We start from the raw sequence: 27,340 nt of genomic DNA, 5'->3' as shown, positions 1-27,340 counted from the left end.
TACTGACGTAGGCTTCATGTTGTGAGACTAGAGCACTGGTTCCAGGTCCAGACCTTATTTGGCCGGTGTTCCCATTTTTAAGGTCTGGAGATTCTTGCAACCATCTTACATTGTTGTCTCACATCTGCTTCCACACAGATTTTAATCCAATCAACATCTGCCCGTCACATCATTGTCCCAGTGGATTTATGCGCATCGGTCCAGACTTAGGGATTAGCTGGCTCATGGCTATGAATCATGAGGAGCTCGGTTCAGGTATACAGGACCCTTAAGAAACCTTTAGAGAAAATGCTGTCGTGTAAATGTCATACAAAAGGGTCATCAATCTTTAGTTCATGAGTCAGCAATCTCCTGTGTCCGCATCTGCGTATCAGCTAACCCCAAGAGGGGATCCAACCCACGGCTGGGGAACACTGGGACTAGAGGCTGGGTTAAATCTAGGGGTTGCGGTGGAGGTTATTGTCATGTGGTGTTAAGGGGGGGTAGGCTGTGTCGTGTTTTCTTGGTCTTAAAGGTTGCGTGGCACTTGAGTGGTTGCAGTATTTATCCTCTGTCCACTTAATTTGATTTAGCTTGTGTATTCATCCTTACCTGCTTTGCTAATTACACTTCCTTTAGCGTTGTGGGCAAAATGATAGGATGCAAACCAAAACAAACATTATAATATCGTCAAAACATTTGTATTCATGTGGTTTTTCCTGTCAGAATTATCTGGATATTAAAAAAATATTGTATAAAAATGATCGGGTTCTTATCCCGATACATTCTAAGAGCCGTCTATGTTCCGTTGTTTGAGTTGTTTGTGTGCACTTTTAAGGAGCTGCTCATTGCATTTCGTTGTACTTTGTATAATGACAATAAAGCTTTCTATCTATCTATCTTTGAGGAAACATCAGGCCAGTTCGCTTGGCAATGTTCTGGAGGTGGTTTGAGGTCGGGAACCGTCCACTAAATTTACAGAGATAACATTTGTTGAGCCAGCTCATGAATAAAGTAGGCAGGAAGTAGGTGGGCTTTAGGACCGTGTAGAGCAGGGGTCACCAACACAGTGCCCGCGGGCACCAGGGCGCCCGCAAGGACCATATGAGGCGCCCGCAGGCCTGTTCTAAAAATAGCACTACTCATTCTTGAACAACTCTTTCCAACCTTTTTTAAGACATTGTTGGTAATATTGTGAGAAATCATTAAAATGACTTAATTCATTAACATGTCTTCACATAGATGAGTATCATTAATCATTAATAATAATATATAACTAAAGGCAAACCAAGCAAATTTGTTATTTCAGAAGAGTGTATCAAACTGGGTGCCCTTCGTATGACTCAGTTCCCATGAAGTAGCTCTCAGGTTCAAAAAGGTTGGTGACCCCTGGTGCAGAGAGAAGAAAGGGTCCGGACTGGTGTTGGACATTCAGTACAAACCTACACTCTCTCGCTCTCAATGTCAAACTTCTCCCTGTGTAATGGTGTTTGGTACGGGGTCTGTGTGGACCCCTCTGTACACCCCAAACATGGAGCTCCTCTACAAACCGCCACCACACAACAACATCACCAGCAGGAAGCTGGGGTTAACGATAGGCCCTTGAAGACACATGACCTCCACAAGAAGTCGCTACTCCCCCTCCCCCTGAAAACCTGGGGAGCCCAAGCTTCAAAAACAGCCCAACTCACCCGCCCACCTCCTACGCCTTATGGTTCTCATCACGGGGCTTAAGGTCAGACTGGCAGCCGACAACCGTTGCTCTCGACCGTGACGCCAACGGTGGATACAGCGAGAGAGCGACCGAATAAGAAAAACACCTAGGCCAGCCATCGAGCGGTACTGCACATTTTCTTTAGAGCCTCAGCGTTTTTTGAGTGTGGTGCGAGCGTCAACAGAAGGCCTCGCGTCTCCACCACCGCCGTCGCCACCCCTAACACCGCGGGGGAGACAGACAGACGGGCTCGGCGTTGACTCAGCCAGCGGGCCGGGGAACAAAGGGGCCTATAGAAGCACCTGGGCTGCCAGCCTCTGCTTAAGATCTGTTCCCTTTGCCTCGTTTTCTCCCCCCCTATATATATGAGTGGCGAGAGAAGCAAAAAAAACACACACACACACACACAAACCACGCAATTACTCCTGAGCGGGCCAGAACAGAGACGCTTGTCTTGAACAGGCTACAAACAGTGGTAGATTGTAAAGCCGGGGTAATATTGACAGAATCCATCTGCACACTATTTGCATTATCCGATACCTTGACATTAATGATGTGGCAATATTGTAGGGTTTTGTTTTTACCACCAGCTAACTGTAACTTATGTAAGCAGGATTAAGCATCGAGAGGTAGAAGTCTACTGCGCAGGACTGTTACCACGGAAACCAGCAGGATGGATTGAACCCCGGGGTTGGGTTCATGTCGAACCCTGGAGAATGAGGAGGTCTGAACATTTGACCACCCGAACAACGAGCCAAGAGGAACCAAGAGGGAATGGAACCCCTGACCCTGACCGTGTTCATGCCATGCTTTAGTTGAGCGGACAGGACTTTTATGAAGCCAGATGATCAATAATGCTCTAACTAATATGCAAAGGACTAATGTGTCCCAAAGAGACCATTTAGTTTCCTTTTCTCAGGGGTAAGGTGAACCACAAACCATTAACTATCCAAGGGGAGCCTGATAGCGATAAAACAGTGGACAGGTCAAACCATCTACAAAATGCAGATATACAGGTAGGCAGATTTAAACGAGTCGTCATTTGCACATGTTAGGCCCAACCCGCACAACCGTGCTCTTCCCTGTTCCTTTGAGAATTAATCTTACCTAAGCGCTAGCCCCCTACTGTCTGTGCGTTGCTTAATTGCAGCGATTAAGAGTTATTGACCCAGAGATTATCTCAGTGTTTTTCTCATGCGTTTAGTTGAACGTTTTGCTGCTGCTGTTGCTAGGGGCACCAGGGGAATCGCGGCCCCCGGAGAATATAAATCCCCCCTCGGAAAATTGAGAGCAGCTTTCGAAGACACTGATCTGGTAGCAATTACCTTGCCCACGACGCAAATGCAAAAGTACGACTTCACGTTTCACGGTGGCCGCACATGCTCTGACGTATTCATTAATGTTTTAAATATCATTCATCGCGCTGTGCTCGGGCTCACCTAAGCCAGCGCTCCTTGGCACGCTCGCGCAGGTCGACATTAGACCCTTCTGTTAACGCATAGCGCCTCCAAATTTGGATTAAAATCTGAGAATTAATCTGTTTTTACTCCTATTAGACCAGACAGGGCGGGGGGGGGGGGGGGGGGGGGGGGGGGGGGAGGAGACAGGGAGGAGGAGCACAGGAGTCTCTAGGATTGCACATTTTTTTGGCCGTCTCCTGCCGTGACAGGGAAAAACAAACCGAAACGGCTAACCACAGCGGGGTTTAGCTGCACTTCATAAATACACTGGGAGATGTTCTCCTATCCTCTTGATGGATGGACGCTGATAATGAGGGAGGACTGCAAAGAAACAACTCTCCTAACACCAATTGAGAAACGTTTTTTTTTTTGCTCCATAGGGGGAAGATAACAACTTTAAAATAGTTTCTTAATCCTTTTTGCTCGTGTAAATCTGCTATTCGAGACGAGTTCGTCTCGCTGGTCCATTCACCATTCTGCCAAATGCTGACTCACCAAACACGCTGGCTCCATGATTATCAACAGATGAGTCTTCAGACCAGTCTGGAGCTAATGCTCGCCAAGACGTTATTGTGACACAGCGCTAGTTAATACCTCAAAAGAACGCAAAGCAAAAACAGAAAAGGAGGGGATTATATTCTACAAGTGTGATTTTGCGAACTCTCCAAAGCATTGACAGGTGACAACAATGAAAGCCCAGGGCTGGCCCTGTTAGTGGTTAAGTTTCCATATTAGGTTAGCAAGAGACGGGACACTTACTGTTGCTGCATGTACTGCGGTCGCACCATTTGGGTCAACCTCATCAGGGCCACGTTGCTAAGTGGCGGGGGGGCGTGGCCATAGGCTTGCGGGGACGCCTGTTGGGGTATGGGCCGCTGAGGTACCACGTTGTGTCCGCCCGTGTGTCCGTTGGTATGTCCACCATTGTGTCCACCATTGTGTCCATTCCCAGGCAGGCCAGGAAAGGTGGAGGTGGATGGGGTCTTCTGTTCACAGGCCTTACCCTTGGATCCAGGCTTGCAGATACAAAGCTGGGGCCTCAGGCACATTCCTCCATTCTGGCACTGTGGGATGCAGTTGGCTGAGGCACAAAAGCCCATGGAGAGAGAAAGAGAGAGGGAGAGGATAGGGAAGCACAGAGAGACAGAGAGAGAAGATAGAGAAGCACAGAGAGGGAGGGATCAGTGGGACGAATCGGGCCTGATTTAATACAGGATATAGATATGGAGATAAACAGTGACAGACAGATGCATGCAGGAAGCTATGGAAACAAATGGGACATGTGTTAACAAGCTTATGAAGGCAGATGCATTTCTGCGTTATGGTGTGCACTAAGATCAAAATATCACCTTCGCTCTTCCAGTCATTAATCTAGACAGCACGTAGAGTAGGTGTGCTTGAGTTCATGCGCAATGAGTCACGAAAAACAGAAGTTTGTGGATTTAAAATGAATCTCAATCCTTTAAAATGAGAACAAATGTCAGGGCTTTATTGCCTAAATTTATCACCATAACCCAATGCCACAGCAAGAATTTTACATACCCTCTGCAGAACACAAAAAACACAAGTGATCAGGATCACAGGTGAATGATAGCAAAGAAGTGACAACTGTCTCACAACATCGCATCCCTGCTGTTTTAATTCTCTAGATGTCTTTGGACCCTTTGGTGAAATTGTTTGACATTAGCATTCAGCAGTCTGATTATAATTATATTGGCTTCCATCTTTCTCATTCACAAATGGGCCAACGTTTGCACACACACGCACATGTACAAAGACAGACAGACAGGCGCTTATAATATAAACCAGGTGACAGGTGTATCCATTAATCATACAAACTTTAAAGATGGCCTCTTACCAACACCATAGAAACCCCTGAGGGCAGGACGTGTTCTCGTCACTCCAAACCTGCCAGCTAAATTAGTCTCCCTCTCCCTTTTCTCATGATTAATGAACGCTAAGCTAAATGTCAACATGGGCTCCATGCCTTCCCGCCTAAGACATCGCAGGAATGTTTTTGTATGCATAAGGGGGACCCGGCTACTTTGCAAAAAAAATCAACTTAAAAAGAAATATCTTTATTGCTGGCATGGAGTAGCCGCATGAACAAATGCAGTGATTGAGGGTCCCGCACCCCCACTGACAACACACACACCCTCACACACACACACACACACACCCAGCACCAGGGTGTGACGGGCGATGACCTCAGCGATGATGATACAACCCCGGCTACTTTTACCGCCACCCTCTCACCCTTTAGTTTAGCCAAAACATCATCATGCTGAAAGTTTCAGATCACCAGTCCTTTTTTATCAGAAGCCAACAGTTTTCACCCTTCAACTCGGTTCAGACGTTCTCATGAGCTCAGGCAAAGTTCATACGAGGAAAATACTACAGTTAAATTGATTGTATCACTGAGACGTTTATACCAGGAAAACACTAGAGGTCACTTTACCATCACAATGCAAGAACAACCAAAAGGTAAGACAATACTTATCTCCTGAAAGTCCCATCATTAGGATTTAAATGGACCAACCCTATAAATGACATCATCCCAACCTATTTGTGATCTTTTCCTTCCAACCCTTCGTAGGCCTCCTCCAAAGTAAATCGAGCAGCGAGGATGACGGAGTAGAAGAAATGGCGATGAGAGAGTGGAGCAGAAAGGAGGTGAGAGAAAACAAATCAACCTCCAGCCCCTCTGATCTAAATGGGAACGGGGCTTACGTGCAGGGGTCAGGGTGTGTTCGACTTGTGTTTATGCGTCTGCATGTTTGTGCGTATGCTTGTTTGAGCGCGTGTTATGTGGTTGTGTTCATGTGGTGGTGTCGGTGGTGGTGGTGGGTGTAGGTGAGAAGCAGTCTTGGAGCCACGCGGGCGCATAATGGCTCTCTTTGTGCCGCTACAAGGCTGGAGAAGTCTGCAGAGGAGGAACCCAACTGCACCAAGGTGGATAGACCTAGCATGAAAAGCAATGAGGGCATCAGAGCAGCATAGGGGATATTACATTATATTGCAGTATACGCTAACCATCAAGTCAAGTAAGGCTTTGTCTCCAGGTTGCAGTTGATATGAACAGGCCTGCTGCGCCAGAGTCTGCAGAACACTTTGATGAAGGACTGAACCCAGAGCCCTAGATTAAGTTTGGCTTTCATCTCTAGGCAAATCACAATGGCTCGTAAGATCAGCTTAACACACTTCTGGTATTTCCCTTTGTGAGCAGAGCTAGAATTTGAAACGAGAGGAAGCATTTTTCTAAATTATCTCTCTGAGGCAGTTTTTTCACTAGGTACAACTCGAAAATGACGACAAGATTAATGTTCATCTCAGATTTTCCATTTTTATTTATTTCCCCCCCAAAAATTGTACAGCAGAACATCAAGCAACAGTATGTTTCCCCTATCAAACTGTCACCTGTCAATGCTTCGGCCGAATACAAAAATGAACACTTGCAATATGTGATCCCTTTCCATACTTTTGAGGCATTAATGAGTGCCGAGTCACCATAACTCAGTGGAGACTATTAGCCAAGTCATTTTTCCCAGTGAGATATTATATAAACACATGTGTTTATATATTGTATCAACCCTTATTTTCTTGTCCAAGCACCAAACGGGTTGTGAAGATTTACTCCTTTTATTCGTTGGTTAACACACGTTATGGTAAGCTGTAACCACACCGAACATGAACTTCTAGTTTTCCTAACACACACTCTCGCTCCCCCTCCCCTACCCCTCTCAACTCCCCGAGGCCCGCCCCCTCCTTCTGAGCACCTGGCGGACTGTGGTTCTAAGGTGAACCGGGAGTCATGGGAAAAATTCAGGGGGCATTTAGGCTAGCCAAGTGTTTTGTTGTGTCCACGACATCAGTTAAGACTATGACGTCCACTTCAACCCCACTTTGAACGAGTTTGTCAATTTGGCAAATCAGGTGGAACGCTAATGTTGAATTTTTCCTGCTGCATTGGATGTTATTGAATACTCTTGTGTAAGGGCTAGATAGTGGCACACACACACAGACACACATGCATATACACAGATACACAGAAACACACACACACACACACACACACACACACAGTGGAGTCCATTGTTTTATATATCAGGGCATAATTCTGATCCTCCTGGTCCTAAAATGAGGTAAATGTAATCAGGCCGTGCAGAGATCACTCACCGTCTCGTTATATGGGAGAAAAACAATCCAGCATGCGGAGGAGGCAACGTGTGAACAGCCCAGTTACCCTTCAGTACACCCTTACTGCCTATGAAGTCTATGGACCAGATGCCACCAACAGAATTACTTTTACTGCTTTTTATTATTGCTCTGATTGGTGATGCTCATTGTAAATGCCTAATCTGGGAAGGGTTATAAGGAGATTTGAGGATTATTCCTTCTGGGGCCATCTATGCTATCACTAACAGTATTCTAAAGCACTATATATTAAAGCATCCACCAAATGGGATGCATTGAAGAAGAGCGTACTGGGTTCCGAAAGATGGAGTAAGATATAGTTAATAATTCATATTTCTGCATTCTGTTCCTGTTAGAGGTATTGAATCATCTTGCCCTTTTGTTCATTTTGATTCTATGTTTTCTATTAATTTCATCAAGTTAGAAGAACGCATCCCCTACCCTTATTCCAATAGGACAACCTGAATCCCCCCAGTATCTCCAGTCCTGAAGCCCACTAGAGCCAGGCCAACCAACTCAACACCACTAATCTCATCTTAGATCAAACTGCACACTTTTTAATATTCTGTGCCATCCAAAACGATTTGATTGACTGGTAATTAATAAACTACGATGACGGCCGAAAGATATGAGTGGGTTCATGCCAGGTGCAAACCTGACACTATTTTAATAACGGTCCGACATTTGATTTCATTTTCAGTCTGGAAGAAGCCGATTAGCCGCCTGGAATGTGTCCTCATCATTGTGATTGGATCCTCTTTCATAACGGACGGACCAAGGAGCCCGGAAACACACGCACCCAGCGAGGAGGGCCAAGACAGAGACACGCAGACAGACCTCTGCCGAGCTAAGGTTCAGAGGAGGTCTCTGCTTCTGCCTTCACACTATCAGGGCTGCCCTCCAAACCTTCAGCGTAACAAGACTGTTACTCAAAAACCACGTTACCCAGAAACACAATAGACTATATCAAAAAGTTACATTCCTGAAATCTACCAAATCAACAATACTCAAATCAACGTGATTTGCGTCTTTGTTTTACGCCATTGTGTTGTGGTGCAGTTTGTGACATAGAGGACAGGGGCGCCAGTATTCTGTGGTTTTCTGTTATTGTTCAACGTCACCACTAAAAACAATAGAAAAACTTGATTTCATTCATCAATTGTTAGAACTCACAATCGACAATCAACTCATGCGTCAACAAAGCCAGCTTTTGCATCACGCTTAAACTGAAAAAGAGTAGGGCAAGGAAAAACGCAACCTGATGACCACATCTCATTAACGACAATGAGCGAGAGTTAAAAGTTTTTACAAAATTCACCACATATGGCCAGCAACAACTTGTTCAATGTTTCCACAAGAAAAATGTTAGAATTTTTTTCACCCTACTGATTCATCGGCTGCAGCTGGCTAATAAATAAAATACATATTTCATCCGTCTCTCCTAAAGCTCTGTGTCAGGAGATGAACAGACTCAGGCTCGCCCTAAGCCCTCAGTTGCTCCGGGATGGTAAATATTCTGATATAGCGACGTGGAAATACAGTAGGAGTCAGCTGACCCAGAGACGCACTGTACAGGACTGGAAGACGCCTCTCTAATGTTCCTGACCTGCCCGGCAATATAATCACTTTATTTATCCTAGATGGGGCATTTGGAAATTGCAAGTACAGGACAGTCGTAACACTACAAAAGAGATCTTTTTTAAGAAAACCATACATTTATAAGAAAACGACCCGTGATATCCATCCAGTGACAATGTGAAGTACATCTCACCACGTATAGCACTCTCTGTGGTGTTGCCTAGCTCTGAATGCTACAGCGCTACCTCCCACCTCTCTCTCTAGGAGTGGGGGACAAGGGGAGGACTCTGTCCGCCGGCGGTCCTGTGATCCAGACTTCAAACATGAGCCATCAAGGACAACCTCAAAAGCAGTAGGGGAGAAGGGGGAGATGGAGGAGGGGAGGAGGTGAGGGGAGGTGAAGTTGGGGGGGGGGGGGGGGGGGGGGGGGAGAGAGGGGAGAGGGGAGAGGGGAGGAGGTCAAGAGAGAGGGAAGGAGGAGAGGAAAGAGGTGGGAAGAGAAAAGAGGTGGGGTACTTTGTTGGCACGCAGCAAGGACCCTTGTGCAGCATTTCCTGTGATAACATAAACAAAGGAGCTGTCCCATGGTGTGTGTGGCTGCCCTGACCCATACACACCCACACACACAAACACACTCCTTGGGCCCCTGTTCCCTACTGGCTCGTACAGACCACACTATATCAAGCATTGGGATTACATAACAAGTTGGGACAACGAGACCATGTGACGGTACATCCATCTGTCTGATGGGCAAGAGATGGGAGAAGTCAGTCTTAGTTCCACCCTCAAACTCTGGCTTAGGCTTAGCTCGTCCACATATCTCTCTCTCAGAGTCTCCTTCTCTCTAAATCACTCCCCCTCTCTCGTAGTCTCTTTCTGTTAGTCTCTTGCCTTCTCCTTCTGTGATGTTAACCCTCTCACTCCCTACGTATACAGTTTATAGGGATATATACTGACAGATGCTCAGAGACCGGTGTGTATTGTGATAGGAAACCAAGTGGTTATTGGAGCTTAAGCTAAAGCTAAGTTGTTAAAATAATATTGTGTCACAATTAGCATTGTGGTGTTATAAGTGTATTTATGTTATAAAGAACAGTGATAAAGAACAGTGTTGAAAAAATAGCTTTAACAAATGCTATCACATTGTGAAATAAAGTAGTTATAATAGCTGTGTTTTACAGTTGTGTTATGAAGCTTCTAGGAATAGTTGTGTTATAGTTGTGTAATAATTCATAGTTGTGGTACTCACGTTTGGTACATCTCTGGGAGCCCTGGGTCTTGCTCCACCCATGACAGCACTGAGCTCCACATTGGTTCACCCTGCCATGGAGATAACGATGACCACAACAACAACAACTATACCAACAACAACAACAACCAACATCCGGGTAAACAAAAAGGGGACCTCAACCTATTCTACGGGTAGTGGGTATTGACCTGTGTCCTACCGGTTGTACGGACCAGACTGACAGACGGCTGTTTAGAGTAGTTTTCTGAGGCGCGTAGGGGTCTGTGGGTGAACTACTGTTGTACATTCTTTACTTGTATTACTATGCCATCCCCTTGCTGAATCCTCATACTAACCTTGTACGTCTGCTTCCTAGTGCTGCTCGGTACTCTAGTTGTTGTTTTGAAACTAGGATGTGCAGCACTATCATTGATTTGGTGGTTTTTAAATGTTTTATTTATACGCCTTGATTGCTATCACTAAGACACTCTGGCTGAAAGCGTAGTCTGTTGAATTACTCAATGCAATGCAATGTTATGTTATGCCTGGGGCTAATTTCACTTGACTTCTGCTATATCCCTGTATTTACTTCCTTAATTTATCATCCATTTGTTATTCTGATTGCAGTGTCGCTGAGCCCCATACCCTTGGTACCCCTAGACGCCACAGGTTCGATTCCCCTTCTCTCAGAGAATCTATATTCCCTACTGGAGTTAGGGGCGTTCTGTCCGTTGGGAGTCTATAACAGGGACCATGGAGTGTGGGGTGAGCCAGGGATAGACCCCTGGGACTGTATTTGTGATAAAAAAAGGGTTATATATAACTTGTTAGACTTTTACAAGCTGACTTACCACGAGGACAAGGGTCTCTGCATGGAGCTACACTTCCCTCTCACACATTATTCCTTTCAAACACTCTGGTTTAGCCTGGCCTGACCTGAAATGGGCCCTAAGACTGTTTTTACACACTGGTAGGCTTTTAATGGAGGGGAAGGTCACACTACTATGTGCTCAGATTCTTGATATGAAGGGCTCAATTTGCCAACCCTAAAAGGAACAGACCATGTATTGAGATTCTCAAATGCCTAATGTTTTATTGTACTAGTAGGCTAGTAGACTACTTTATTAACAAAAACATGACTGTACAAATCAGTCCTTAAGTGTTTAGGCATATAGAGGACTCATTTATGTAGCTCCTTTACATTTGTTGTTAATTTTTTTGTTCTTTTTTGAGGAGAGCATAGATTGTGCACAATGGCTGAGAGTAAACTTTACTTTTCCTGGTCCCTTCTTAATAGATTGTATGACACTGAAATAGGCTTTGACACTCTTCAGCTTATTCTATGCTTTATTCAGATAAGGCCAAATGAGAAATTGTAGACTATAATCTTACGCACACAAAACATTTTGGGGAGCCTCCATAACTTTTATAAAGTGTGGTCCAACATTAGAGGTGTGGGTCGTCTTACCCGGACATCTTCATGTGGTGGTTCTGTTGAACGCTGCTGTGTGAGCTGCTGCCGCTGCTGCTGCTGCTGCTGCTGCTGCTGTGCCGGATGACCTGTTGATGCTGCGTGTACCGGGCGTCCTGCTGCTGCTGCTGGATCGGTATCGGGACCGGGTGATTCTGGTTCCCCATCCTGCGGGTCCGGACTTGCCCGCCATAGCTGGCGGAGAGCTCCACGTTAAAGGGCCGGTGGGGGACCGGCTGCGCGTGCCCCTGTCCCGCAGCCCCGGAGCGCAGATGAACGGCGTCCCCAGCACCAGCACCGCCCGGTACCACGTAAAGTTTCCTGAAGCCGTTGCGAGGCTGGTCCATAGACACACATGCCGGGGAAATGAATAAACCTATAGAAAACACAAGGTCCCAGCGGATCCAAGCCATATCCACACTTTATAGACGCAATAAAAAGAAAAACGGAAACAAGCTTGCGAAGCGACTTAAGGTTATTTGTTAATTTGTTTTAAAGCGCGCGTTTGAGCGGAACTACACCGTGTCTCCAGAACTCGTCCCGGAGACACTTATCGCGAGTGAAAAAGTTTGGTTCCCCTGAGCGTGTTCATCTAGCCTCGCATCGACCTCCAGTGCCGCTGTCGAGATTAAAGTGAAAGAAACTCCTACTCCTACTCCTAACCGATATATGCTCAAGTATCACAAGTCAAAAAATAAAAAGTGAGCAGAGGTAAAAAAAAAATAAAAACAGAGCCATGTAGGTCCGGACGGCAGAGTATCCCAGAGTAGGCTGTCCCGGCACAGGAGGGGAGCAAGAGGGAAGATGTCCCGGCTGCTACTTGGTACTTGTGGTGTGTGAGGGAGATACTTTTGCGCCGTAAATGAGATTGAAAACTCTTTAAAAAAAAAAGTTTCCCCGAGTGTGAGAGAAGGGGTTAGTGTCAGGGGCTGCGCAGCCAATCTCTGGCAGACCTGACGTCACAAGTGGGAGGCTTATTTCAGCTCGAGGGGGAGAGAGAGAGAGAGAGAGCGAGAGAGAGAGAGAGAGAGAGAGAGAGAGAGAGAGGCTGGACTCTTAATACAAAAAATAGTAAAACGTTTTGTAAGCTTTTTAGGGCCCTCGAGGTCAATAGACAACCACACCCCCTCCTTCACACTCACCCACGCAGACATGCGTGAAGAGCCTGCATGCAAAAACACACAAGCTCATACACACAAACACTCAAACACACACACACACACACACACACACACACACACACACACACACACACACACACACACACACAATAGTTTGAGGATGAAGTCACATTATGACTGCTTTCACTACGTCTTGTATTGTTAATAAAGACCTCCACAGATGAAAGCCTTGTCTCAGAGGCCTACAGGCTAACGGTTTGAAAGAGATGATGAAAGATGATGAAAGGAGTACTCCCCCTCCCCCCAACCTCCCCCTTCATATTTCCCTCCTGGGGGGCCTTGTGTTATACTGACACACATACTGTCTGGATGGGGAGGAATGTAGCGGCCCACCCAACATGGACAGCCCCCTGACCCTGCTGAATTTATGTGCACATTTACACACACACACACACACACACACACACACACACACACACACACACACACACACACACACACACAAACACACGCACACATACATTGACGAGTAATCAATCACATCTTTATCGAGGGGATTACCGAAAACCATTTAAAGGACACTGAGTCGAGTGTGTGAGTTTAGTGGGATGTAGGAAAAAGAGTGTGAGTATATATTGGACAGTGGGAATGTTATGAAAACACTGAGTTTTCCCTGAAACCCGCCAAACATTTGTAAACAATAAAGTTTGTTCAACTGTAAGACGGCCTCCGGGATGCCACCATCTCTGCCACTACTGGCTCCGCGTCACCAATACACCAGACAGTCGACCACCACCATGCAGAAAGAGTTCCCTGGAAGGACAAGGTCAGACCACCTGCTAGATTTCTAATGGGGGGGGGGGGGTTGAAGTTGTGCTAGACATGGCAATGCTGTGTGTAATAACCCTGCCGATGATGCAATCCTCAAGACGATGAGTCAGCCGGCATTTGAGCTTCAAGAACACGAACACAGAGAGGTAGGAGGAAACACGCTGCGGAGTCCGTTTCACCAGAAAAACAAAAGCCAACCCAAAAGGTCAGGAAAGAAAGTAAGAACAGTGATTCATCACATCCCCCGGGGAATGTCTCAGGTTTCATTATGATGTCTACTGCTCAGTTCCTTGTAACTAATAGAAAACTCTGTAATGACATCACCGGTCCCATCTACCTATGCAGGCCCCCAGTTATCTGGCTGCCGCCCGCTTCATACATAGCACCCCCGCTCAGTGTTAACACACTCAGTCATGGCCGTTATTTATATCCCACTCAATGCCCGGCATCACTGCAGTGTCACAGCAACCAGTGTGTCAGCCCCTTTGTATGGAAGGTCGACACCAAGACAGACCAGTAGACATATCCTGGAGAACGGAGGAGGGAGAATCTTCTTCTGAGCTCATAGTGGTGTCAAATTGGTCCGGGAATGCCGTGACAGAAACTATTTAAAATACAATTACCCAATATATGCAGAATGGTCATTGTGGAGGGTGTCTGGTTGAAGGCTAGGTTGAGCAGCCTCACCTTCAGCAGCATTTTCAGCCTCAGCTTAATGTTGGGGGTATGTGGAGTATGTGGTTGATGGCTGGTTAAAGCAGTCTCAGCTTACCCTAGTCAGACTATTTAGACTCTGGGGATGGGTGAGGGTGCACACCGCTGGTGTATTTAGGGACCAAGGTACACAGGATAAACCACCTATCACCACACACACACAAACAGGAGAACTGTGACATGTCGGTATTAACACCTTCTCTGCATGCAACAAACTTTCCAACTCTACAATCAAATGTTTTTCTTTCTACATCCCTCTGTCGTGGTGGTGTCGGAGGAGCCCAGTGAAGCCACCTGGGTGTCATGTGTCAGGGTCGCCTGCAACAGTAATATGCAACACACATTTTTTATTCTATGGTTGTTGAGAGATATCTCGTTTTAACTCCTAAAAAAAACTAGATGAAGCATCTGAGTGGTTGAAAGTTAGGTTGAGGCGTTCGCATGGTGTCTGGCCAGAGCATTACATTAACACCTGAACACTTGTTTGACACACACTCTGATGATCTACTCTATTATAATTTATGTGTTATCAAGGAAATTAATTTCAGTTATTCAAGCTGGTCGACTTAAAGAGACATCCTCGAACAATCATAAGGCTGTAAAAGCATTTTACCTTACCCAACATAAATGAGTATAAGGGTGTTTTTAATAAGCAACCAAGGGGAAGCATTTGCTATGACATAGAAAAACAGAAATAACACATTGCCACCGTTATGGTTAAAACGAAGAGCAATGCGAAAATAAATCAAGAGACATAAGGCCATAAACTACTTCAAGGTCATAATCGTCTGGCCACAGGGCCGGTGGCGTGTGTGTGTTTAAGCCATCATGGGAGTGTTTCGGACCAGGTCTGGTAGTTGGATTATAGCCTACAGTCTGAAGCGCTTAAGTCCTTCCTTCTCTACAACCCACTCACCTGTCCATAATGGGCACAATGCCCATACAAATGTATATTTAAAGGTCATTAAGAAGTAATTTATTATATAAATGCCAGTTGTATATAAAAATAGCGTTAAAAAGAAGATATTAGTATAGCTGTAGGCTTAGAATTACACTTACAAATGTATACAATGATTTCCAGCTGGTGTAGCGTGGATTACTTGACGGCTGATTTGCTTACTTTACTCATGTTAAATCCCCAAACACTTCAATATTCATTGACGATAGAGATCTAGCTCATAGCCTAGCATTGATCTGCAGGCTAGTGTATGTTTAGGGTTTTTCTGCTTTCCAATTACATAAGCATTTGAAATGATTTATGTGGCCATCTGTCATTGAATCATGTACCGTGTCCTTCGTCATTTCTCTTGTCGGTTTTGTCCTTGGTGGAGATAAAGGACTAAGTAAATAAACTTAACTTGATACCGTTAATAGTGTTACGATTTTGAGTAAAAAATTCAGTCTAGAAATGTTTTCTCGTTAAACAAGAAAGACACAAATAAGACAAAACATTTTTTTTTTGTTGTATTTATAGGTAAGACATTGTGACAGTATTGTAAGGCTTTATGAATCTTACACACAATATAAAAAAATATTAATTTCAATGAATAATTACAGATTCATAATTCTGACCACCACAATTATGTAGTTTGCCGCCGCCATCCAGGGATCACTCTGATTGGCCGCGCAGCGTGGCACTAATATCCTGCAGCTCTGTGATTACCCGCTCCAACTCTCCAACGCTATCACTCAAGTCACTGTGGATGTCGCCCGTGGCAACGTCAGTGTGCATTTGCTACAATGAAAAAAAGGACAATTTCAACATATTATTTCCCCTTGATACATGACTCTGTATGGTTAGCATAGCGTAGCATGTTGTTAGCATTATGTCGACAGCAGGGTGTTAGCATGGTGTTAGCAATATGATAGCAAGGTACTAGCATTGTGTTAGCAGGCAGTTATCAGGGTGTTAGCAAGGCTCTAGCTCGATTTTATCAGGATGCTAGCAACCTGGCAATGGCCTGATTCTAGCATGTTCTTAGCATGATACTATCATGACATTAGCAGGGTGATAACATGGCATTGGCAGGGCGAGTGCATTGCATTATCAGGCTGTAAGCATGGTGGAAGCAGGACCGTTAACGTACCTTGGCTTTGGTGGCCAGGCTCTTCAGACTGAGACGCGCAGAGGACAACATTTGGAGTGCTTCCTGGGGATTGGTCTTCTTCTGGCTGCAGCTGAGGGCGACTGAGAGATGGATGAGAGGGAGAGAGAGAGAGAGGGATAGATATGGCAAGAGACAGAGATCAAGACGGAGGGAGAGAGAGTGATAGGGAGAGAGACACAGAGAAAGAGACATTAAGAAGAAGAGAGGCAGAGAAATAGGAAGAGAAAGAGAGGGAGATGGGTAGCATGAATTGAGGAGATGAATCGATAAAGAGATGCATGATTCAATATTCTTCGTCAGGAAATAAGTAGCAAGACAGAGACCTCAACAGGGTCTGTTTAATCACTTGGATCACTGTGGTCCCAGGCAGAAAAACATTTACATTTCATATTCCCTTGACCTTGAGTGATCAATCAGGAAACCATTAAGGCTTAACCCTAACCCTTTTATTGGGTGTTGATTTAAAGTAATGTATGTTAACACACTCACTTTATATATAAACGTAAACATTGTTTGTTCCCTTGAAGGTATGAATGTGCTTTTTATCAGACCAGATACATCATTTGTTGCCTTGTTATTTGTATATGTTGCATTCTGTTCATGCTTGTGTACGTTGGTGCATTCATTTGCCTGTGTGTATTGTGTGGGTTTGTTATTATGTGCATCGTTTGCATAAAAATGGTAAACAGATATCTATCAACATAACCACATTTTTCAATACTTGAATTCCATCATAGCAAAATACATGGTTTCCATGGAAAAAAAGTTTTATCTTCCAGTGGGGAGCGAGAGTAGGAAAAGAGCTGGCATGACTGAACACGTACACACATACAAGCAAACCCCCCCCCACCACACACACACACACACACACACACACACACACAGAGACAGAATGCATCTGAGCTCCATTGGTATTCCTGTGCTAACCTGGGGTGATCCCGGGCTCATGTCCTAATGTTTAATTCAGCACTCTGTCCAGGTAATGATGGGAATAAAAAAAATAAAAAAGATGACTCCTGGTGATTAACAACTCTTCTTGAAGCCCGCCTCCCCAAGCCTGGGTAGATCGGGGCTGAGGGCGTTGGAACAACATGCTTGTTTGTCCTCTGTTCCCCTGTTAGTTTGCAAGCCATCCATCCAACGCACAGTCCCCGTAAGCAAGACTTATAGAGACCGCAACCACACACACAGGCTTGATAAGCAAGCAGAAGCCAATGTCTAAGTTCTCTGCGCTCACAGGCATGGTAAGCCAATGAATGGGGACTGCTCTGACACAGGATAAGCATACCTATTGGGACTACTATCACACACAGGCTTGCTAAGCGGTCTTATGAGGACTTCAATCATACACAGGCTTGACAAGCAAACATTTGGGGAAAGCTTTTACTAACAGGTTGTATAGGCGGTCTAACAGGGACCGGTTCTCAGAGAAAGGAGCAGCTTCATAAGGAGGAATTATGAGGACTGCTATCAGACACAGCAAGCTTATGGGCCCCGTGATGGGGAACGTTCTGGTGTCTGCGATGGCTGGGGTGGCATATTAAAGGTGACATATTATAACACCAGGTGAGTGTGATTAGCCATTAAAGCCATTTTGAAAATCTGCCTCTTCTGACATCACAAGTGGGCGTGCACACCTAGATGTATGACGGATAGATGAGCAACGTTTGCTACAGTCCACTGGGTAGGCTGGTAGACTGATCTATCCAGCACACATCTAGATGGACACACCCACTTGTGATGTCAGAAGAGGCTGATTTTCAAAAGGGCTCGTAACGGCTAATCACACCATATAATAGGTCACCTTTAAGCCTGACATTAAGCCTTATTTAGCAGCGCAGGATGGACAAGACTTCTTGAAGGACACAAGCCCAGCCCCATTACCTGTGGCGTTATCGGTCTCATAAGAGGAGGATTTGGTGAGTTTGATTAATGCCATAAAATTGTGTTATGTGTTAAGGAGATGGGCCAACATAGCAGTACGACTTGGACTAAATACAGGCTCTTTAGCATAAGTGGAGTACATTTCCAGATCTTGTTCATTGAAAATACCTCTGGCTTAGATTCAGTTCATAAGTTATAATTAAGTGCAATAAACTAAACCAAGTAGCGTATTTTTTGAAAATAGAGCCAAAATACAGAGGATGTTCAGATCTTTTCAGGTTTTTCAGTGGTTCTTCACATTCTTCCATTGAAAAGCAATCATGAAATTGGTCATATTTTCACAATGCGGTCTGAGAAGCCGGTTGTGAATGAGTTTCAGAAATAGAGAAAATAGAGAAGTGGAAGGAAGCGGCTACCGTATAAAGGATCCTTCGTTAACAGTATTTATGAGCTGCTGGATGAACAGCCTTCTCCAAATGAAGCCTATCTAGCATTATTTGGAATAAACACCAAGCTATTAATATGGGTGATTTAAAACCTGGATAAATGATGTGTTTTCACACGGTACAGCCACATTAAAAATACCCTGGGAAATTGGATTTTGCATGCCCTGGCTTTCGATATGTTATTGCATAATACATTATATACAGCTTACTTTGGCTGAAATATCAGGCAATTGGCAATAATGTTAATTTAAACCTGAAAATAACAAATGTTGGCCCATTTCATTACTGTGATAGCATTCACTTTGCACTTTCTAATTTCACAGGTCCAGCATATCAGCAGAATAAAAAAAGAAAAAAATAGTATAAACCCTGTTTATATAACTATTTCGGATGTTTTGGACAACCTCAGGTGGGAAATAAGTTGTATGGTTGTATAGATTCATCCACACACGGTAAGCAGATTGAGCACGGTTGAGCATATGAAGTTATTCAAACAACTGGAGGCACCCTTACTTATTTGAATGTCAATCCTATAGGATTTGTCACACTGGTTCTTGCTTTTAACTGTTGAACTAACTTCAATTTAATTTAAATGCGACTTGTTATTCCATGCGACAATATGGTACTTCTATAAGATGAGATGGTTGCGCATGTGTGTTGGTGTGTGAATGTAGGGGTGTGTTGGCGTGTGTGTGCGTGCAATTACCATTGCCTACGTCTACAGCTCTGGTAATTGTCTCCTTAAAGGAGCCGGTCTCCTTCTCCCATCCGCTATTCTGCATCTGACAGTGATGTGCCTTTACCATGAACCGAAGAGCCTGCAACACACGCACACGCACACACACACACACACACACACACACACACACACACACACAATTCTTGGTCAGTATTGGCAAAATAGCTTGGGACAGTGGTTTTGAACAAAAGTTAGGGCCAGTGTTTCCTGTAGGGTGACATGGCAAAAATATATCTTGATTTATTTTCAGGCAGGGTCACGATTAATTTTTACAATATAAACAAACTTATTTCCTTATTGAAACAAAATTTGGCCTTAGATATATGTAATTGACAGGCGAGATGGATTCACCATCACAAAGGAAATTATCAAAAGGCCAATAACTGTTTATTACTTCACAATGTTTAATTACTCCCCGTATGATTTATTAGGCAGCGTTGATTCATCCAACCAATTCATTATTCATTTTACATTCGCAAATATAAGTTGATGAAGTTTGACCACGTAGAACCGTTTCATCCATAATTAACAAAGCTACGGACACAACAAACATACAAATCAAGCTAAAGTAGCGAATGATTACCGCGCCGCTAAGGCCCTGCTAGCGACCGGCGTGCTCTCATTAGCGCGAGCGGCTAATGACTACGGGTGCCCAGTGGAGACGAATGGCGCGCAGCGGCTAGGGGTCACGGAGGTGGCTCTCCCCAGCCCCGAGGCCATCAGTAAAGGGCCCTTAAATCAACAGGACGGGGCTTATGGCATTTAGAAGCAGCGGACCATCCATCAGAGCAGCGGCCCGCGAGACGCCGACACCCCATTAACGTGATGCCGAGTTGTGGCCAACATTTATAAGGTTTTAATGAACCCAGAAATAGCTTTTTAACATGTGCAAGGCCTGTTGTAGGAATCGCCTCATTTGTGGACATGAGATCCGTCATCTCGAGTGTGTTGAGGTGATGATGCCGGCCACGGCACAGAGGGACATTTCTAAGGGTGGAGGACATAAGGGGTGAACGATTTGGGGAAATTATGTGATTGCGATTATTTCGACCAGTATTGCTATTTAGTAAATGATTTTTCTTTTTAAAGTTACTTATGTTCTCTACTATTCAATAAACAAGCAATAAGTAGTATGTCCAACACACTGCTCTTTCCTTTAGGCCAGGCCTATGTGTTGAGATGAATTGATGCATGAATTGATATTATAACATCTTTATTTAACTGTTGAATTGTAAAAGAAAAATATATTTTCTAATCTTAAAAAAAATTAATGCAGCCCTTGCAATTTGCTAATCACGTTCCATTACATCAAGATGTCAGTTTTCAATTTGATTAATCGTTAGCCCCTAGATGACACTTAAGAAGGGGACTCTGTTATTGTACCTTATTGATGATAATTATCTTTGGGGAAAATATAAATAATTATAAAATATGAAACTGTTATAAAATAATTACTTGTATGACAAAAAGAAGAGCAGGATTCAAACACAGACCTTCTCGTTGTCCTCCTGGTTGGTGCTCTGCCCATTACCGTAGAGCAAGGCATACTGGCGCCAGAGCTCGCCGTCGGAGCTGTGGCGGGCGGTGACCCGGCCCAGGAGCTCCTGCAGCTTGGAGCGCAGCTTTCCCGCCTTCTGGTCCTGGTTGTCGGGCAGATTCTCCACCACGGCGCGCACCAGGATCTGTAGGATCTACAGGACAGACGGGATAACCTTTTAATCCTCTAGATTCCTGCAACACCCTTATATCCTATCTTGGATGACTAAAGTATATTTAATATTGAAGACAGCAAAAGCCCTTTAAAAACGAACACTGAAATTTTTAAATAGTTATTCTATATCTGTAGCTCATCTATCGTGATGAAAGTTAATACAGTATGACAATATTGCATTAGATAACAAAATCTATATTGCATTAGATAAGGCATGCTTCTTTTTATTGCGTTTTCCAATAAGACTTTAACACGGTGTGCGATCAAAAACTAGGTTTGTGGAAGAGACAGCAGGAGAAGAGCTACTGAAACGCTGATTGGCGTGGAGAAGGTCATGGCACAACCAAGCAGTGTTGGTTCAGCTAATAATCCCGTTCACTACTGGAAGTGGCCGATATGGCTGAGGAACATGGCAACTCATTTTCTCGGCTCAGTCGTCGCTGGCAACGGAAAAGCGATCCTGGCAGTGTACAGGCAGTGGGCCCTGATGGACGATGGGTAATTAAAACGGCGCCCATGGGCCTGAAAAACGACAACACTTCACTCCCACCTTCTCGTTTGCACATCCACGCATCAGATGCACACTCGTAGAAAACGCAGAGGCAAGTTTTAATACAAAACAATTATTCTGGGTACAAAAAGGAAAAGAGAACACAGTCAATTATTCATCATGCACAGCCATGTGTCCACACACACACACACACACACACACACACACACACACACACACACACACACACACACACACACACACACACACACACACACACACACACACACACACACTCAAATCAACAGCCCTGGGCTGGAAGGCTTTAATAAGCAGTTCATCAACATGACTTTATTTATCCACACACACACTCCAAATGAACTGCAGTGACAATAAACCGAGTCTGCCTCCGAGTGAGGCGCTTAAGAAGACGCCTGTCAAGAAGCGCCTGTGATCCAAGCTCATCATACCGTCACTAGCTGGTCCTGGAGGAACCGGCTGACCTTACCACTGAAGGAACTTAATAGAGGTATATATAGACACACTCTCACACGCACACCTTCTCTCACACACATCTCTTGTACACTTCACACACACCCCTCAGTCGCTTTACTCACATAGAATTAAAATAATAATTCAACACGTTCAGGTTTCACAGGCCCACACCTTCATTTTTCACCTAGAATACGGTCACACACCAACACATCCGCACATATACAGCACGGTGACAGACAGCTATAGACAAGCTGGTTTGAGAGACGTATGGAAGATGCAGGCCTGTTAATCCAACCAAGCGACTCGCAGCTTCTTGTGTTGTAAACACACTCTCTCTACGACCTTGTTCACTGCCTCAGCCTCCGCATGTAAACGCAGATGATAAAACCAGAGGAGTGGGGCAAATGCAAATCAGACTTACTTTTAAGAGCTGTGACTGGGCGTTAATGACGGTGAGATGGTGGGAGAGAAAATTTCGCCTGACAAAAGGAGTTCCTCATGACAGATCTGATTAAGGGTTTAGAGGAGGCGCGGCTGCTGCCAACGCCACGTAGCACAGCCAATCAGAAACCAGCGTGGGATCATCTGCAAAAAATAGAGTGGGGAAGGGCGTGTGCATGGATGTGCCTTTTTGTGTATATGTGTGTGCATGCACCAACACCGACCTCTTCTGTCTCACATGTGTGTATCAGTGTGTGTGTGTGTGTGTGCGTGTGCATGTGTGTGTGTTTGCGAGTTGCGTGCCAATGCCTCTGAATGCCTCTGTGCATGCCTGTGCGTTGGCAGATCCCAGATACTAATCAGACCTTTAAGCTGGGTAGAGAACACAACAATATGTTCTCCGCAGCCTTGAGCTGTGTATCAGAGCGGAGGGGACCGCTGGCCACCCGGTCCACAGAAACGCGGCCAAACCTAGGAGGCCTGGCCCGGGCGAGGTGTTTAGACAAAACGCACCAACGTGCATAACCCTGATTATTCAGAAGAGGAGGAGGGGAGGGGGGGAGGACCTTCAGTGTGCGTACCTCTTTAGCCCCCGCAAGGCTGAGCTGCAGCCAGTCGACCGCGAGCGTGCAGTACGCACTGTAAGGACGCGGTAAAGACACTGAACACACAGTCAGTACACAGTAAATACATTGGCACTCTGCCTGTATATTTAGCGTACAGTGAGTAAAGGGGGCCAGTTGAGGCAGTATTGAGGAGAGCAGAGAGCAGGAAAGAAACCACATCTCTGGTTTATTATTGCAGTATTTTGAGGGTATAATTGAAGTACTCGTTCAAACACTCCTTCAGAAAGCCCTTAAGACTTCTTAAGTGCGACAAAATTGTTGCGCGTGTGTGAAAGCGTGCGTGTGTCTGAGAGGTTCAGGGAGATCGAGTATCAGGGGTCAGAGATCTGTGTGCGTGGGGCTGTGATGTGGAGGGCTCCGTTCGGGCAAGACAACGGCGATAGGTCTATTTAAATATTGATTGCTTGTTTTTCCACACACCAGCAGTTATAAAAGTGAAAGAACTCTCTCTCTCTCTCTGGTTATTCTTTTTTTCTGAATCTTTCTAATTTCCTTCTTTGAATGCGTTGGCGGACTTGCAATTAGTCTCTCTTGATTCATCAAGACATTTTATCGCCAGGATTTCTTAAGGCTTTTAAGAGACACACCCACACAATGAACAAGATTAATAAGCAATATGGGGATTCAAAAGCAGTATTTCATCACGGGTTATTGCCATAGATGGCTTTGCATGAGATTGTTCGAGAAAGCTCCACTTTAAGGAGCTCAAGGGAATTTTAGCATGGAACATATTTCGTTTTATATCACAAAGTATTTTTGGATGTCACCATCCACAGGTTACGTGACTGCTCTCTGATTGGCTGAATCTAGAGGCAGGTGAAGCGTGCTACAGGTAAGCCAATCAAAAAAATGTAACAGTTGCAATAAACAAGTGTTGGCCTTTTACTCTCTAATAAAATAAATGATTTTGGTTGGTGTTGGGAGCAGTTGTGGCCTTCTGATCCTGATGTATTGAAGAAATCTGTCCTTGAATCACCCTGAGGCAACATCTGTACACCTCCTTCTCCTTTTCAGCCAATCACATTCTCTCAACCACTACAGAGCAGCCAAATATTCATCGGAGGAGGCAACTTTCATATTTTTGAATGACGCAATTAAGGCGCAAGAATCCTGCAAAGGATAAGCATGGGTTCTGTGTTGACCGAAGCAAGTTCATTTTGAATACCAATGCCGCACTTCAAAAGAGAACATTTTGCTCCATTACTTCTTGACGTAACATTTGAAGCCTTTCAGTTCAAATTTGAATGTTTACGCTGATCTCTAAAACTCCATCCAATCAGTGCAAAGCACACAGCACTAAATTGGTAATTGGTCAACCAAACCTCTGAAAATGTTGGCATATAGCACAGCATAGGAGAGATAGTGAGGTTATTCAGCTTACATTATTCATTTGAATACAGTTAAGTTTCTTGACATAACTAAGTGTATTACATCGTTAGGTTATGTTAAGTAATGCAATGTGTATTGTGGACGCCATCTTCACGCTCAGACAGTATTGAGGTTGTGAATGTTTGCTCGGCAAACAATCATAAAATGGTATGCTCTGTGATTGCATTAATATGTTCTATATAAATGCATTCTGTGGCTCTATGAATACAACTGTGAAGAGAGACGGAGCAGCGCGTTGAAGGAGAGAGAGAGCGACATGTTTTACCGCCGGTGGTAATCAAAGCTTAACCATGCATGCTTTGAATCGCCTGCACCGATCCGTCCTCCGAACGCTGACTGACTGACAGCAAACAGCTTGACGAGTTGGTGGAGTGGGTGCTCACCTCCACGTCCTTGTATTTCTCCCGGAGCTCCATGAGGTGGTGGTAGGCCTTGATGGCCTCGGAGAATTCTCCCACGTCGATGCACACCGTGAGGAAGTTCTCCCAGATCTGCCAGTGCTCGTAGTTACACTTCAAAGCTTCCTGGAGCGTACGGAACGCCTGCGGCCTGAGAGAGAGAGAGAGAGAGAGAGAGAGAGAGAGAGAGAGAGAGAGAGAGAGAGAGAGAGAGAGAGAGAGAGAGAGAGAGAGAGAGAGAGAGAGAGAGAGAGAGAGAGAGAGAGAGAGAGAGAGAGAGAGAGAGAGAGAGAGAGAGAGGAGTGATAGGGAGGTAAACAGACAGAGAAACAGTGTGAAAAAACATAACAATAAATGTATGGATTGCTCTGGCAGTTATTTGCAGTTTCTGCTGCGTAGTACCAGGGAGGTACCGATGCTGATTAGGAAAGAGTGTGACTCAGATCGATCTAAAAAACCTTTCCCCCTCCTGTTATCGCTCATCCATCCATTAAATAACAAACTAAATAAAAAACTAAATCTAAAGCCTCTCTGGAGGGTTTAGAAGCCCTTCTATCCACCAGGGTTTTATTAGGAACCTCTCTGCTCTTTAATTTCAGGCCTGAAAGCACACGCCACTGATTTAAAGAGAGAGAGAGAGAGAGAGAGAGAGAGAGAGAGAGAGAGAGAGAGAGAGAGAGAGAGAGAGAGAGAGAGAGAGAGAGAGAGAGAGAGAGAGAGGCGAGACAGAGATGGAGAGAAAGGCTTTGCATCAACAGAACAGTTGGCTTATAGACTTTAAAAGACAGTCTCCCGGAGGGCGCCAGCTTGACTTTACAGTACAGAGTTGTATTTGCTCACAGAGACTGGTAGTTACCTGAAAAGACAGAGGGAGCATACCTGAGACTTGGAAAGACAGCAAGGCTGTTCATTAAAGATCTGATACTATGATTTGAAACCATATAGCCATATAGTCTGTTAGTCTTTTACACTTCAAAGGTCAAATACAGCCTGTTTGCTAAATTTCCGTTAACTGACCTTTAAAAACACAAATACGACGTCTGCTGCTTACGTAGAGCAGTCAGCATACCTCACGCGGGAACATAAGATCAGAGAGGTCGGAAAAACAGAACAACAGGATTGCGGAGAACATGAACATTGCCCAACTTATTTTTTGGCACTTCCAAGACTTTGCAACGTGACGAAATTTTGGCAGCTTACTTACGGCAATGTGAACATTGTGTGTGATTAGAAAAAAAGGCGGGGCAGGCGTGATTTATCTTGACCTGATTTACCGTCTCCCAGGCGCTACTTGTCTAAACTAATGGAACGTTGAGTGACCAGAATTGTATCAAACAGTTAAGTCTGCAAAGGGCTTCAAGGAAAAAAAAAAAAGAAATACTTATTTTGAAGCATGCGGACCTGTTTAACTGTCTCAATCTGATAAACTAGATTTAAAAAACAAATGTTTAACCAACAGAGAGGGGTTCGCCAGTCCTCAGAGGCAAACAGTATTTAACACTTTGAAGAAGGAGCCCCTGCTGCATTGGGACACCGTTGGCTGGAGCTCGATGCTCAAAGACAAATAGAGAGTCCCTGCAGAACCCAAGTCCATAAAAGAGAAAATGCAGAGTCTTTGAGCGTGCAACGCATACAGATGAACACAGAATGGGCCTCTGGGAACCAGAATACACTCTCCTCCTCAGACTGAGGATGGGTGCACCAGGAGGCACGACGGGCATAAAACACAAGGTAGCCGTCTGGCCGTGGTTCTCCGGCAGCACGGACCGACGTGGGTCAATCATTGCTTAACCTGTAGAAGACGGCGGAGGTTTGAGACGGGTTAGCAAGCGGGGGATTATTGCTGGAACCAGCCAGGCCATTCCAGACGGGAGGCTGGAGTCACGCACCGCTCAGAAGTGTGTGTGTGTGTGTGTGTGTGTGTGTGTGTGTGTGTGTGTGTGGACAGAAACAGAAGAGAAAGCAGACAGAGAACCTGAGATAGATACAAGAGACATAAAACAGAATGGTAGAGTGAGAAATGGAAAAAACGGAGCGATCGAGAGAATCAAGAGTGATATAGATGTATAGAAACAGAAAACAGGAGAGACAGAGTGTACGAGAGATTAGAGAGAGACGATAAATAGTGACAGAAAAACAGAAATCGAGAGCTACAATGAGAGAAACGGTGAGATATATATGGAGACAGAAAACAGAATAGGACATTGAGAGAGATAGAGAGAGAAAGAGAGAGCAAGAGAGTGCAAAAGGATACAGAAAGAGATAGAGCGAGAGCAGAAGGAGAGGGAAACAGAGTTAGAATGCAAAGAGAGTATAATGCTGA

General features: G+C 44.8%; 2 protein-coding genes across 7 annotated transcripts in view; both read right to left on the bottom strand.

Annotated features, from left to right (window-relative positions):
- The window catches only part of ltbp1 (latent transforming growth factor beta binding protein 1), a 69,752-nt gene extending 57,289 nt beyond the window's left edge, over window positions 1-12,463 (bottom strand). For all 5 annotated transcript variants that reach the window (XM_079729688.1, XM_079729690.1, XM_079729689.1 and 2 more), the window contains exons 1-3: window positions 11,622-12,463; window positions 10,175-10,245; window positions 3,913-4,234 (exon numbers count right to left, since the gene is read on the bottom strand). In XM_079729688.1, coding sequence (XP_079585814.1) covers window positions 3,913-4,234; window positions 10,175-10,245; window positions 11,622-12,037 — 809 coding nt within the window. In that variant the 5' untranslated portion in view covers window positions 12,038-12,463. The remainder of the gene's footprint in view (window positions 1-3,912; window positions 4,235-10,174; window positions 10,246-11,621) is intronic.
- Window positions 12,464-15,811: 3,348 nt separating this feature from the next.
- The window catches only part of ttc27 (tetratricopeptide repeat domain 27), a 62,072-nt gene continuing 50,543 nt past the window's right edge, over window positions 15,812-27,340 (bottom strand). For both annotated transcript variants that reach the window (XM_079731073.1, XM_079731074.1), the window contains exons 16-20: window positions 25,003-25,168; window positions 20,961-21,158; window positions 19,435-19,546; window positions 16,378-16,478; window positions 15,812-16,025 (exon numbers count right to left, since the gene is read on the bottom strand). In XM_079731073.1, coding sequence (XP_079587199.1) covers window positions 15,900-16,025; window positions 16,378-16,478; window positions 19,435-19,546; window positions 20,961-21,158; window positions 25,003-25,168 — 703 coding nt within the window. In that variant the 3' untranslated portion in view covers window positions 15,812-15,899. The remainder of the gene's footprint in view (window positions 16,026-16,377; window positions 16,479-19,434; window positions 19,547-20,960; window positions 21,159-25,002; window positions 25,169-27,340) is intronic.

The sequence above is a fragment of the Pollachius pollachius genome, assembly GCF_949987615.1.
Source record: "Pollachius pollachius genome assembly, chromosome: 2".
Lineage (NCBI taxonomy): Eukaryota > Metazoa > Chordata > Actinopteri > Gadiformes > Gadidae > Pollachius > Pollachius pollachius.
Note: the sequence above shows the minus strand (reverse complement) of the source record. Positions and strands in the feature narration are given on the sequence as shown.